At 44.8% G+C, this 16,153-nt stretch overlaps 1 protein-coding gene across 1 annotated transcript in view; it reads right to left on the reverse strand.

The window, feature by feature from the left end:
• Positions 1 to 16,153, reverse strand: part of LOC106571924 (cadherin-4) — a 397,705-nt gene that overhangs the window by 199,567 nt on the left and 181,985 nt on the right. The window contains exon 3 of the mRNA XM_014145495.2: positions 4,884 to 4,907. Coding sequence (XP_014000970.2) covers positions 4,884 to 4,907 — 24 coding nt within the window. The remainder of the gene's footprint in view (positions 1 to 4,883; positions 4,908 to 16,153) is intronic.

The following is a 16,153-nucleotide window of genomic DNA, read 5'->3' on the forward strand; positions in this document are numbered from 1 at the left end:
TGTCAGTATGTACTGAAAGTAATAGTGGAAGACGTGAGAGAGAGAGAGTGTGTGGTGGTGTTGTGGAGGCTTGTAGATCACTCTGCTTCCTGTGTAAATTGACAGGTAAATTAGCATCTTTAGCTAACAGGGCAAGCCCTCCTCTGCCTCCTTTCCCTCCGACAGAGGCAGCTTCTTGACCCTACCATATCCCCTGCCGCTCCGCGCCACTGCATTAGCATTTAAACACACAAAGACACGTTCACACTTCTATTTATAGACACACATATAAGCGCACACACGCTCTACACACTCTGCTGAACAAACATGTAAACACAGACGTGAAATGTTATACTGCATGTGTTGAATTCCCATTGGAGATAACTTCCCTGTAACTTTCCTTCAGGTTATATGGATCAGAGCCATTCTTAGATCCTCCAGTAATGTTTCAGGAAGTTGGATAACTCTGAGCAAGACCCAGTCAAAAAAACAACAATCAAAATTGTCAAACCCAGTGCACGTCTCATCACCAGGATGTGTAGAGCAGTTTGTATGTATAGTCATCCAGGAGAGGGCTACACTCTTAGAAAAAAGGTTCTATCTAGAACCTAAAATGGTTCTTTGGCTGTCTCCATAGGATAACCCTTTGAAGAACCCTTTTTGGTTCGAGGTAGAACCTCTTTGGGTTCCTTTCCACAGAGGGTTCTAAATGGAACACAAAAGGGTTCTACCTGAAACCACAAAGGGTTCTTCAAAAGGTTTACCTTTTGGAACCCTTTTTTCAAAGAGTGTAGATCTCCCTGATACAGCTTGCCAACCTACTAGCCTGCTGCAGTTTCTCCTCTCCTGCTTTGAGCAGGGATCGATAGCTCTCTCTCTCTCTCCCTCTCTCCCTCTCTCCCTCCCTCCCTCTCTCCCTCCCTCCATGTTGGAATCATCAATTAGAACAGACTGGGGGGCTGGGTGTTCGGCTGAGAGTGGGTGGTGTGTGTGTGAGAGATTATATATGTGCGTACCTGCCTGCCTCTCTGTCTGCCTACCTGTGTACTCAAGCATGTTTTTAGTAGCATTAGTATTACCACATATCTGAGTGTCAGTCTGCTAGTTTGCAGGCCGTATGACTGATTCATCTAATCATTCAACGCTGACAGGCTCCACAGAGCCAACAGAGTAGTAGCATTGATCTCCTTTACAGGGACCCGGGGCCCTGACTTCATTAGCCCTGTTAGTGCTAAGCTGCTTTACCATGCTCACGCCTAGTTAAGCCCGCACAGTGACACACACACACAGATAAATGCAGAGAGAGAGGAGGGGAGGAAGATAGAGAGGGGAAGCAAAAGAAGAAAGAAAAGAAGAAGAGACAAAGGGAGCTAACGAGTCAGTTTGAGGGGAAGTGAAAGAGAGGAGAAGGAAGAGGCTGGCGATAAAGTGTGAGAGAGGGAGGAGGCGATAAAGTGTGAGAGAGGGAGGAGGCGATAAAGTGTGAGAGAGAGACCAAGAGAAAGAGAGAAAGAAGGAGTTTAAAGTGTGAGAGTGGGGTAGTGAAGGAGAGAAAGTGACAGAGGGGTATAGAGAGGGCATGGAGCGTGTGAACCTGCAGCTCTCAGAGGCCAGGGAGGGATAAAGCTCTGTGTGCTGTTTGAATGAAGGAGGCTTTCTGCAACGGAGCGATGAGCAGCAGAATCAATTAACTTGTGTTCTGATTAATGAATTATCACGCTGGTCCATCGGCAGCCTGAGTACTTAGCCCGTCTTCCCCCGTGAGGCTTTGCTGTGTTGGAAAATTAGCTTTGACCTCTGCAGTACACACAGAAACACAAAAATACACACGTGTGGATGCACGGACACCCACACATACATGCACAGTGGGGCAAGGCCTTATGTTCTCCAGAGAGTTCTGTAAATTAAAATGTCTAAGTAACTTATGATGAATAAGGAAATGATTGCACAGCCATTTTGTTGAGTAGGCATTTTGTAATTCCTCTTTCTTGTTCCCCTTTTCCCTACTTACACCCACTCATCCTCTCCTCCTGCCTCCCTTCTCCCTCTCTCTCCCTCCCTCACCCTCTCTCTCTTTTTCTCCTGCTAGTGTATGGTTTTGGCTGGTTTAACTACGCCCCCAGCTCCCCAAGGATGGGCCATGACGGATGGGCCTGCGTGAGATTCTGATTCGATTCGGCCCATTTGATCAATTTATCGCTGTCATTTTGAAAATGAAATTAGAGGAACGTCTCCCAGAGAGTGTTTTTCCAGCACAGGTGCCATAAATATACTTAATTTGGCTCTGAGAAAGGAGGGAGAGAGAAAGAGAGAGATGGAGTGGGGAGGGAGAGAGGGATACAAAGTGTGTCGAGGTGAGCAGAGTTTGGAGGTTGTCTATCACGGTCCTAGGGAAGGAAGTGTGGTCATTCAGCTACTGAAATAGCACACTGCTAGGGCCAGTAGACTTCTGCAAAAAAGATAGATGGCTACACTAAGCCATCCAAATGACATGTGTGCTAACCTGCCAGATAAACACTGCCATCGGAAATAGACAGCCGGAGCATCTGAGGGTGCGAGGTTGATGAGTGGTTGACGCTGCCAACACACACATACAAGCGAGAGACAAGGAGAGATGAGAGAGAGATACAGTGCCTTGCAAAAGTATTCATCCCCCTTGGTGTTTTTCATATTTTGTTGCATTACAACCTGTAATTTAAATTTATTGTTTCTCCTCAACAGGTAAAGCTGTCCGGCAGCTCTCCTCCCCAGCACAAGGTGACAATGTCTATGATCTCAGACATCACCGGATCAGTGTGGGTAACCTTCTTCACTTGGGCTGACGTAACTGGGGCGTTCATCACTTCCTTGAAGTAGAGGATTTCAGCCTGGGAGTGCTCAGTGTGAGCGACAGGTAAGGGAAGCCTTAAGAGTCTGTCTGCATTGCAGTTCTACTCAGACCTGTACTAGATGTCGTATTGTTGACCAGAAAACTCTAAGACCCATTGCCCCATGCGGCTGGCTGCGAGCAACAGAATGTGGGGAGTGTGCGGGGTGGGGACCAAAGATGGAGGTGAGGGGTCTATGGTCCATCAGCAGTGTGAATCGTCATCCAAACAGAATCTGTTGGAATTCCTTAACTCTTTTGCAACCATGTGAATTTCGTGCCAGGTTAGTTTGATCTTCGACTTGCCTCCGTACTGCTTTTCCATCCTGCAGCAGTGTTACCCATTCTCCGTGTTCATTGTCTGAAATGGACAAAAACATGCTCCCTCTGTGTGCTCCATTTAACGCACTTTCTTTTTGTTCTTCCTGACGTCGCCTTTCTTTTGTACAGCAATTTTGTTTGATTGTGTCTTTTAAAAAAAAATTTTTTTACACTGAACAAAAAGCGTTGGTCCCATGTTTCGTGAGCTGAAATATAGACAGAGTATTTGAGTGCGCTGTGTAAATGTTTGAGGGAGAAAGGGAGTATGTTACAAGAAGGTGTGTGTCTGCCTGTGTGCATGGGTTAGCATAGCTGTAAAAGGCCTAGATTAGTGTGTCACACACACACACACACACACACACACACACACACACACACACACACACACACACACACACACACACACACACACACACACACACACACACACACACACACACACAGGGTGCGGTGTCTGGCCTTATTTATGTGTCTCTCCTTCAGCAGCCGGCATATGGGATTGTGTCTGTAGAGAGATGATGTACACCATGCTAGCCTCTGTTCCCGCTCTACACCCATCAGACTACACAGCACAGCCGCACCACATCACTTGGCTTTATAGACCCGTCTGACAACACTCACACGCACGCGCACACACATACTAACAAAACCGATGTGTATCTCTGTCTGTTACCATGTGTGTACCAAACATGAAGTATGCGAGGATATCAAGCACACTGCATAGTTGGTATGGCTATGTATTGTAGATCAAGTGTATTTGAGAGTGTACTTGTAGTCAGTGCGTGTCACGTTATGTAACTGAGTTGCCCAAAAAAATCTTCTCTCCTGAGAAAACAAAGATGCTGTCGTCCCCCCCCCCCCACACACACACACACACATAACAATACCTTCACACAAAGTGTGCGAAACAAAGTTTGAACAACGTCAAGTGTATCAACTGTAAAGTAACACGGCTGATTGTCTATTGTCCTCTCATCCAGTGCAATCACACAGGATACAAGCTTGGGCACGCCCTCCGCCGTCAGCTTCATTACACAGAGTAAAGGGATGAAACGTCCTGATGCATACACCCACACTGTGCTGCCACTCAAAATAAGCCCCCCGGACCTGTCCACAATGTCTGCTTCCAATCTGATCATTATCCCCCCCCCCAATCAAAACAGACAGCGCCAGCCCTCCCTCCCACCCGCCAACCGTACCCCCACCGCCCAGTTATACCGAGGAACACAATCACTCTCTCCACCCACCCCCACACATTAACATACGCAAGGCTTTAACTGTGCTATGACTGATGAGCTACGCAGAGAGAAAACATTACAAAAGAACGTTATGATTCTGAGCGTACCGATGAGTCGTCAGTGATGCACGTAGCGTGGATTGTATATTTCCCATGTAATGTATAGAGCGATGCTATTGGCTATAGGTGTGGCTGTTTGGGGACCATGATATCCAGGGATAACGCTATTGTACAGAACAGTAACCTTGACTTCGCATCGCTAACACATCAGGCATAAGTGTTGATAAACAGTACTTGAGAACAAACACACAGCTGCTGCTGCTACACACACACACACACACACACACACACACACACACACACACACACACACACACACACACACACACACACACACACACACACACACACACACACACACACACACGGCACATCCCAAACAGCGGAGGGACACAGGTGACTGATTATGTGTTGCCTTACCTTTCCGCGATGACACGGTGGTATCTGCAGATGAAAGGGAGAGAGAAAAGAGAGGAGTGTGTTAGGAGTTGACAGGCTGTTGTCTCTGAGACACATCAAATGGCGGAGATGACAGCGGCAGTCGGTGATTGGTTGGGAGGGGAACAAGGTCGTGGCCCAGATGGGGAAACCAAAAGGGGGTCTCTCATCCCAGCCCTCTAACAGCACAAGCACTCCCCTTCAACACACACACATTCAACCACTACTGTCGCCTTTGAACGATCTTGAGAGGGAGGGAGCGAAGGAGGGAGGGAGAAAGGTAAAGAGGAAAGGGAGGTAGAGAGAGCGAAAGAGAGAGGAAGACACTGGGCTAAATAAATTGAGGCCTTGAGAGTGAAGAGCAGAGAATGTCTGAAATACCCAGTCAACTGCGACGCATTATACAAGTTACTGTGAGTGGAGATTTCTCATAAGTAAAGCAATAAGATCTCGGCTCCTTGAGAGACAGCACAATCCGAAAACATTTCAGGATTTTTCCCTGGGCCTAGGGAGGCACTTCGGACCAATAAGGTGGGGAATAGTATTTTTTTAGGGGGGAGGGTTGTAGAGGCTCTCTCTTCTTAATGGACGGTTCCAAAGTGCCACAACAACAGAGGGAAGAGTAGGAGTGAAAATAGTACATTTTGATTATTGTTCGCATAAAATATTTACCACAAGTCTGTTTGTAAGCTCCCAAGGTTTCATTTTTATGTGATAGACTTCTCACGTCGGGAGGACTGCGAAAATAAATAAAGTGTAAAAAAAAAAAAACGTTTCTGTTGCACTCTCAGTAGTCCAAATCCTTGAACACATTTGTGTACTGGCCGGACGCCCAAGAAGCCCAAACGGCCGCAGACAGGGGAAGCCTGTAATAATTGAATCCGGGTGGATTTGCGTTGGGTTGGACTAAAGGGGAGATAATCTACTGCTTTGCCTAATTGCCAGAATAAAGATGGCCTCCATTGTTGCGTTGGCATAGATCAAAGCAGCGCGGCGTGCGATTGGGCATAGGTTTAAGGCTTTAGCTGCTTTTTGTTTGGCGAGGTGTTCTGGAGGATTTGGGCCAATATTCCCCCGCTGGTTATTACACGCGTCTGACTGTCTGTTACGGGTAGCTTCACAGCAGTGAGATGGCCCTAGCTGGACACAGCCACCTTCTTCTAACTGGTACAGTTGGTGTTGGCATGTTCTGGTACCATGCCACATTCCATCATGCCAACTCTACCGTCTCCATTGGAGAAACCGTGCAGCCATGAGTGCTGTTGATAAAATGGTCTACACATAAACGGTGAAAAACAAAAGCTCAATCTTGTTCACTGAGGACTTGACATGGCCCAACAACATCACCACTCTTGTCAACAGGGCGAAACAGCGCCTTTACTTCCAAAAGGCGGCTAGAGAAATTTGGCTCCAAAAACTATCGCTGCACTGTCGAGAGCGTCCTGACCGGTTGCATCATGGCCTGTTACGTGAAGTGCTCCGTCCACAACCACGAGGCCCTCCAGCGGGTGGTGAAGACGGCCCAGTACATCACTGAGTCTGTGTTCCCACCCATTCAGCAGTGGTGTAAAGAACTTAAGTAAAAATACTTTAAAGGAATACATAAGTCGTTATTTGTACTTTCCTATTTACATTTTTGACAACTTTTACTTCACTACATTCCTAAAGTAAATGATGTACTTTTTACTCCATAAATTTTCCCTTACACCAAAAAGTACTCGTCACATTTTGATTCACACAATTCACACACTTATCAAGAGAACATCCATGGTCATCCCTACTACTTCTGATCTGGCAGACTCACTAAACACATGCTTCGTTTGTAAATAATCTCTGAGTGTTTGAGTGTGCCCCTGGCTATCTGTACATTTAGAACCTGTGGCCGTCTGCTTTGCTTAACACAAGGAATTTGAAATGATTTATACCTGTACTTTTACTTTTGATACATAAGTATATTTTAGCAATTACATTTACTTTTGATACTTTTAAAAGCGAATACTTTTTTACTTTTACTCAAGTAGTATTTTTCTGGGTGACTTTCACTTTTACTTGAGTCATTTTCTATTAATAAAGGTATCTTTACTTTTACTCAAGTATGACATTTGGTACTTTTTCCACAACTGCCATTCAGGACATCTACTTGAACGGTGCCTGAGGAAGTACCGCAGCATAAAAAAAAAACACACAGCCCAGCCACGAGCTGTTCACTCCCTTACTGCCGGGCAGACGGTATCGGAACATAAGGTCTGATACCAACAGGCTCAGAGACAGTTTCTATCTGCAAGACATCAGACTGCTGAACACTTGAACTGGACTGACCACCTGCACTGACTCTCCGCACCTTAGCACACACCCACTCACGCACATACCCACACTGACATGTCTACACACACACACACACACACACAGCTACCAGACTCTTTACTATTGCTAATACTTCACAATTTATTAAACACTTGCCCCCCAATTCCCCCTTCCTTGATACATGTGTAAATATTGGACTATGAATTGTGCCTTCCTGTATTATACTTATGCTAAAATGTCTATTATATTCTACTGAGCCATTTACTTTATGTTCGTATTGTTATATTATTTCTTATTGTTGTTGCATTGTTGAGAAGGAACCTGCAAGCAAGCATTTAGTTGGACAGTGTATACCATGTGTATCCTGTATATACGACTAATACAACTTGAAAATGGTTATCTCTCCCAATCCCTCATTGAAAGAGTGAACTTAACCACTCAGCGATAGAGAGAGTGATAGAGAGAGAGAGAGTGAGAGAGCGAGAGAGAGACAGAGATCTCTATATCCAAGTAGAAAATATCTTATAAAATATGAATGTAACTCGATCATATTAATGAAAATAGAAACACAATGTGGATTCTGTTGGTATCTCAACCCGATCGTCCCTCTATTCACTATCTATAATGCATCACCACTATTTGACGCTCCACTTCTGGAAAGTACTCGTGCGATCATGTGGAAGAAGTGATATACAGTTTAAAGCCCTCAAACAGTGAGACGGCAGAACAGCAGGCCTCCTATTCTCCTCTACTCACATGTACTCGATATGGAGAGTGAATTACTCGTCCCATATGTGTAAACAGGTGTGAATATTTACATCATCCATTTTTGGACTTCTGAATTAATGAAACGTACCCATTGATTCTTGAAGAATATAACTTATAAATGCCTCATGAGCTTAGTTCAACTGTCGTACCCCATCAGATTTACGCCAATGTTTTTAAACAAACACTACAGTATACGGCCTCAAAACATGGTTAAAACTATAATGTTGATATCTTGAATGGTCAGTCCTTGCATCCATAGCTCTGTCTATGAATTTAAGAGTGGTTACATTTCTCCAGCCCTACCCCTCAGCTTTTTACAGAAACAGGGGCGAAGAGAACGCTTTGTTATTGTTTCAATGGCAGTGGAGCAGGTGGACAGCTTCAAGTTCCTCGGTATCCAAATCACTAAAAACTTCAAATGGTCCTAACACACACGCACAGTCATGAAGAATGCGCAACAGTGTCTCTTCACCCTCAGGAGGTTGAAAAGGTTTGGCATGGGCCCTCAAATCCTGAAAGGTTTCTACAGCTGTACCATTGAGAGCATATTGACTGGCTGCATCACTGCTTGGTATGGCAATAGCACCACCCTCGATTGCATGGTGCTACAGAGGGTTGTGCGGACAGCCCAGTACATCACTGGGACCGAGCTTCCTGCCATCCAGGACCTCTATACCCACTGTTCCTAGGCCGTCATTGTAAATAAGAATTTGTTCATAACTGATTTGCCAAGTTAAACAAAGATTAAATAAAAATTAAAAAATCAGGTGGTGTGAAAAGAAGGCCTGGAAAATTGCCAAAGACTCCAACCAAGCACACACATACAAGCTGCTGCTACTCTGTTAATCTTATATCCTGTTGCCTAGTCCCCTTACCCCTGTACATATCTACCTCCATCACTCCAGTATTCCTGTTAATATGGTATTGAAACAGACTTTTGTTTTTTTATCCTGTATATTGTATGCTTACTTCCTTATTTCATATTCTTATTTCTGTTTTATTTTTTTTTGTAATACATTGTTATTGATTATTGCATTGTTGAGTTTTGAGTTTGCGAGAAAGGCATTTCACTGTACTTGAAACTTGAAATGTGTGTTTTTATCATTGTGAATGAATGGCTACTTCGACAGCCAGGATAACCAAGACGGGTAAGAAGGAAGCAATACTGCTGTAATGATAGTGATCTTCCCCAGCAGCAGCTGAAAATTATCTGATGACAAAGCGTAAACGCTTTTCCGTCTTAACACACGTCAATACGTGGCATGAAAAAGCCCTGTGATGGCTTCCTGTGTTTAGATAAATATTGGGCTGTTTGGAAGGTAAAGCTCTTTTCCCCCTTCAGACCATCGATTGGCTGGTTTTCTGCCTGGTCGCTGGTGGCTTAGATGGATTTGGAGGCTAATATCCAGTGGATATGTGTGTGGCGTTTTGATGCGGCTGCACGCCCAGTACTACACTCCTGTGGGTTGGGTATTATGTATTCGTCAATACAGTGATCCCAGTCATCCCACTCAGTAGCAGGCTTATGCAAGAACAGCGAACGCCAGCCCTGAAACGCCCAATAACCTGCCTGTAAAGGAAAGACTGCATGCATGGTAGTGGTGGACACAAACGTGCAAAATGACAAACATACGCAGCTAACTAAGTTGCAACTCTCAACCTCTCTTTTTTTTTCTCCGTTTGTCTTTGTGCGCCTTTTTCTCAGCAGGACGGGGAGAGAGACAGATAAATATTGTGAAGGTTCAATACTATTGCATCTTGTTTTTTTGTGTGTGTAATACTACAATGATAAGACAGGATAGTGGTCTAACAAAGTGACTGACCTAAAAAGCTAAATCAGGCATTGGCTGGAACACACGTGTTGACATTTGCAACACTGATCAGCCGTTCCGATCAAGGGATTTCGACGCATTTATTTTCTCCCCCCAAAAAATCGATGCATTTTAATGGGCTGATTACGATGAACAACAACAGAGAGAGAAGAAGAAAAAATAACAGAGTAATATTCATTGTCAACCAGGATTACTACTCAGTCATGACCTATATATCCGCTTGCCTTTCTGCCCTGTAGAAGGCTACTCAAGGCTATTGTTGAAATGGCTATTGTTCATGAACGTAGGATCAGACACAAGTGTAGTAAAAGTGGCCTCGAGGAAAGAGGGAAACGTCCAAAAATATATATATTTTCTAAATCGTTCCAAAACCCATAGACCAAAACCATGAGGTCTGAATATATATAAAAAAATGTTTAAAAAAAAAAAACTTTCAAGAGAAACATCCTCTTTCTCTGCCTGGAATGCAATACGGAGCCGTAGCTGGAAATGTATCAATTTGCAGCAGAGATTAAAAAATAGACTTCAGCCACACCCCTGAGAACTCATCTCTCCCAGGCCTTATAATAGTCAGCAGTTTTGGAGAGCTGGGTTGTTGTGATTTCAGGGGTTGCTGGAGGCGTGTACAGACTGACCAGAAGTGAGAAGGTCTTTCTCTCTTTGATAATGATAGTGACAGCAGACAACCATTTTAAGGGGACATAAGCCTCAAAATTGCTTTTTACGGCTCTGGGTGTGAATCTCCTTCACTCTCTTCTGCCCTCTCTGTTCTTCCCTCAATTCATATTCCTTGCTTTCCTTTTCTATCCTCTGTCTACATTCTCTCTCTTTCTTCTCTGCCTTCTGCTCTCCCCTCTTTCCCTTCTCATGTTCCCTTGCTCCATTCTCTCCATCTTCCCTATCCTCTTCCTTCTCCTGTGCCCTTTCCCCTCCTTGCTCACTCAATTCCCCTCTCCTCTTTCTCCCAAAAGCACTTTATAAAAGGCCTGCTGGGGCTTCCTGCAGCTTCACAAGAAACACGCAGCAGTAGACCTGAAGGTGCACAGTGTGTGTTTGTGTAGTGTGTGTGTGTGCATGCATGCGTGTGTGTGTGTGTGTCCAGAGGATAGTGCGTGGTCAATGTACAGTAGCTGCATCCATCTGAAGCAGGTAAACTTGAGATGCATCGAAACCTTCCTTTGTCTTCTGAGGCATCCCATCAGTTCCTTCTGTTCATTACGACGTGTTGTAACCAGCTGCTACCATACTAAACCATGAACACGTGACTATTGAAAAGGGCTGGTAGTGGGTTGCTTTTGAAAGATGGTATGTTTAGAGCCATGTTGCTACTGAGGGGGTCCGCCTGGACTGCTTATACATCACAGACAGTGTGAGTGAATTAGAGTGCATTGGAAAACTGTCTCCCATTGACCTCTTTAAGTTGTGGCCTTCTAAGAAGCTGTCCTGGGAATAGCTTTAATTAAAGCCAGAAATTGGGTTCGATTTTATACCCCTCCTGAACTGAAGAATCCTCATAGCTAATCACCACTTCATCAAGACAAATGAAAACCATATCGGCCATGATGAACGTGTGTGTGTGTGTGTGTGTGTGTGTGTGTGTGTGTGTGTGTGTGTGAGCCAGAGGCATGTACAGGACTGCAGACATAAACAAATGCAGCTGTCCTCAGATGATTAAGCACTACAGTGATGTATTGAAGCTTTAATGTAATTAGGATAAATTCCTTTACTGTGGCTTGCCCTTACTAAATCACCCCCATTCCACCTGAGTGAACCTGGCCATGCTGACACCACATCACTCCCAGTTATGAACCCACACATTGACAGATGGTAGCCCCGGTCACATTTGACCTCTGACCTGGAAGTTAATGAGTCCAATAGAGCTGGTGTCGTGGCTGCTCATGTCTGTGACGTAGTCCCATAGGCTGGTCCTATAAGACCCTACAGAGTCGTAGTGGGCTTGTTCAGCCAGGTTTCCTTTGGGGGAAGATCCGCTGCATCACTCCAGTTCATTGTCGCTCGATTAGCAAAGTCTTCTGGATTGAGATCTTGGGATGCTAAATACACCTATGCTTATCAAAGGTGAACAAGTGTCTTGTGTGTTTGTAGCAAGTCTCTGGAGGAGCAAGACCACTGGCTGGGTGTGTCAAGTCACTATGGTGGGAGGATTCTTTCAACAGGCAGAGTTTTCTGCACGTGTCCTGGCTATTAGGTAGTCCTGTTGGTATCAAGTCGTCTTCTAAACCTTTTGCGTCCTCTACGCCTTTAGTTTTTCACCAGCTCAGCTATATACTTGCAAGACAGGTTTCTACTCCATGCCAATGAGTTACCTGAGGCAGTGTGCTCCTTAAGATAGTAAGCACAGGTAATACGTGAACACTTGTACTCTCACTCTGTCTTTCTCTCTCTCTCTCTCTTCTCCATGTCGTGTAGTTATTTTAACAAACGTCTTCTCTCTGTGTCTCTGGGTGAGTTAGCAGCGGTAGCTAGCGGGCTTGTTAAGACAAGAGGGAGAGGCTGCTGATGTTGGGTCATGATCTCGCATGATGCATGTTGCTCTCTTCCCCCCCGTCTGCTGAGAGAAAGGTCAGCGCTGCTGTTATTCTCCACTGACGGAGAGCAGGCTGCAGGCGGCCCACGCAAACAGGAAGACGTCACCTTTTTACAGGAAGCTCTAAATTACAGCGCTGGAGAAAGTTCACCGCCAGAGAGTTGAAACTACTTCAGCAGCTTGCACATTCATTCTGTTCCCTCAGTCTTTGCTGAACGGGAGTGTGTCAAGAGAAGTGGATGCTATTTGCACTGTACTCGCGGTGCTCTTTGAAAGCACACACAGAGAATGGAGGTAGTCTGGTGCGTTTGAGAGTGAGGTGTTCACGGGTGTCAGGCTGTACTTGTCCGTCTATTGTCTAACGAAGCATTAGTGCTCATGTAGAAAATAAAAGTCTCCCCGACTCGGTCTCCTTTGGAAAGACTAAAGGAACAACACAATTTGCCACTAAGCAAAAAAAATACAAAATTGAGCAAAACGGATATAAGTAACAGATGTCTTTTTTTGTATCACGAGTTTTTTCCTCTCTTTCTCTATCCTCCTAAAACACCGGCATACAGTTATATAGTATTTGTAAATCAAAATGCTATTAAGCCCATACCTTCCCTCTTTCAAAGAAAGGAAAAGAACAGGAAAGTAGAAAGCTTAGTAGCGTAGTAGTTAGCAGTGAGTTAGGGGGCTGTGTATCCTGCGCTCCACTCTATATAAGGCACAGCGCCAGGTAGAGAGGAGAGAGCAGCGCTCTCTCTCATTATGTACTAATGACTTGTCTATTAATGAAAATTGAAAACATTTATTTTGCTAGCGCTACGGGTTCGACTAGATTAATTACTACTGCGATGGAGGAATGAAAACACAAAGGGCTGCAGCGCTAACTAACTAGTGGGTATTTCTCGCTAGGCAACTGTTCTGTTCTCACAGGTGGCAACGGGTCCTCTCGAGAGAGCAGAGACTACATTTGGCAAGCCAGGGAGCTAAGTCACACAATAGACTCTTTGAACAAAAAGTTTTCAGCTGTCCCCAGAGGAGAGAGGGAAAGGGGATACCTAGTCAGCTGAACAACTGAATGCGTTCAACCGAAATGTGTCTTCTGCATTTAACCCAACCCCTCTGAATCAGAGAGGTGCGGGGGACTACCTTAATGTCCACGTCATCGGTGCCCGGTGAGCAGTTGTTGTTAGGGATCAACTGCCTTGCTCAAGGGTGGAACGGCAGATCTTTCCACCTTGCCAGCTTGGGGATTGGATCCAGCGACCTTTCGGTTATTGGCCCAATGCTCTACATGTAAACCGCAAGGGTTATACCTGGAACCAAAAGGGTTATTCAATGGGGACAGCCCCAAAACACTTTTGGAACCCTTTTTTCTAAGAGTGTAGGAGGGCCATATTGGGGAGTACAAATACATAAACACAGCCACCAACACATAGAATAAATATTGTGTTCTGTGTTCAGCCAACAGTGATACACAATATGGCAACTACAGTACCTCAACATGTTGATTTAATACAGTGAAACCTAGTAGAATAGCTCACAAACATACAAGCACACACACACACTCACTCTCGCACACAGTAACTCACCCCTTCTGTCAGCTGAACACACACACACTTTACTGCAGCGATAATTGTGGCGTTTAGGCGTGGATTCCAAACTAATTACATCGCAATGCGCCCAGACACTGAACACCTTTCTATTCTCACCCACAGCTCAGGCTGTCAATATCAATAGCAATCTGTCACTGGTCACGGTCGATAGCAATAAAAATAACAAAGGCGACCCGGACAAATTTAATAGTTATATAAAAACTCCAATCGCTTCAACACAATTAAAGTCCTTTGGTTCTAGGAGGTGAAGATTTTGATCGGAGGAGATGCCACATTTCATGTTGAGAGAGAGAGAGAGAGAGAGAGAGAGAGAGAGAGAGAGAGAGAATAAATTGGCTGCATGTTCACAAGCATCTTCCCAAATAAATAGCCAATATAAATAAACAAATAGCAGCCTTGTGGGAGTAATCTAATTTCCATCTGCAGAATTTTCCTTCAAATGGTGACCAGAGCTATTCTAACAGTGTCCTGATTTCCCAGCGGGCTCTCCTTGGAGAGGTCAGACAGACACAGGAGCAGAGAGAGAGTGTGTCTCTCACCCATAGCAGATGGTCCTTGATCAGATATTAGAGGCTGGGCAGCCAGGTCATATGGCCGTAGGCACTCTGCCCTGCCTGGGGGGAGAATGACCCCTTCACACACACACACACACACACACACACACACACACACACACACACACACACACACACACACACACACACACACACACACACACACACACACACACACACACACACACACAAAACGAATGCTGATGCGGACGCAGGCATACACACTCAAAACACATGCACACACTCACTCACACACACGGCTCCAGAGCCAGATGGGTGACTATGTGTTCCAGCCAGTATGGTGGGACATTGGAGCAGAGACAGTCTGATGCCCTTCAGCCTATTATCTGTGTGGAGGATGGAGCACGACAAAGAGACACAGACTAAAATATGAGGCCATATTACAGTACTATTCATGGGTTGCATGTTTCGTCATAATATTGTTTTGAATTTTCATTTTGGACTGATGTCCGACTGAGCATTCTACTCAATGCATCGTCAATGAGTGCTGATGAAGATTGCATCAAAAGTGCATTACAGTGGCTTGGAAATACAATGACATTCAAAATGACCTTTCGTCATAATTTTGATGTTGCCAGATTGACTTTAGACACAGTATAACGTTAGCTAGCTAGCTAAGATTGAGAGGAGGCCTTAGCTAGCCAAGGTTAGCATTGCTAGCTATTTTTTACAAACTTTGCAAATGACAACATTGCCATCTGTCCAAAGTAAATTTGACGACATGATAATGCTGGCAAAGTTGTTTCCTACTAAATATTTGACTACTTTAGCAATGTCATCATTTAGACAAAGCAGTAGCTAGCCTCCATCCAGAATGGCTGGGCTTATCAACATTTTAGGCCACCACTAAACATTCATAACAATGGCATGACGCGACCGAGTGACGGAGGTGCAACCTATGAACACACTCACTAGTACTGCACCTTTAAATACTGCCCCGAGGCAATACTTCCTAGAAAGAAGCTGTCCTTTTCCATTTGGAGGAGGAAATAATTGTTTTCTTCTTCAAATCAAATATATTCCACAGAAAATTCAGATGAAGCAGAGAGAATGTCAATGTCATTTTTTTTGCTTTCTTTTTCAACAAAATAATAAATACCAGGAGACTAACCAAATCCTACTTAGCTGAGGCTGAATCATCTAATGGCAGAACTCCCTTCTGCCTCTCGTTATCTCTCTCTGCTTCTCTCCGCATGCAATGGGAGAAAGCCGAGAGAATAAACAAGATGCACTTAATTTCATTTATTCTCTCCCCTGTGACAAATGCAGACGAAAATGCTAGGGCTTCCAATGTGACCTTCAGTAACAGCCGTCTTCCATCAGTCATCTCCAGCACCCGCTGATCAAATGGTACAGCACATCCCCTCCTTCTCCCCCCCCCCTCTCTGCCATTCTCATATTTCTCTCCTACCTCCTCCTACTCCTCCTCCCCCCTATTTACCAACTGCCATCCTTATGTTCCTACTGTTCTTCCAACTGTGCCAACTACCACAGCAACTATCCTCCTCTCGCTCCTCCGTAGGAGTAGTATTGAAAGTCTGTCTGTCTGTCTGTCTGTCTGTCTGTCTGTCTGTCTGTCTGTCTGTCTGTCTGTCTGTCTGTCTGTCTGTCTGTCTGTCTG

The sequence above is a fragment of the Salmo salar genome, chromosome ssa15, assembly GCF_905237065.1.
Source record: "Salmo salar chromosome ssa15, Ssal_v3.1, whole genome shotgun sequence".
Lineage (NCBI taxonomy): Eukaryota > Metazoa > Chordata > Actinopteri > Salmoniformes > Salmonidae > Salmo > Salmo salar.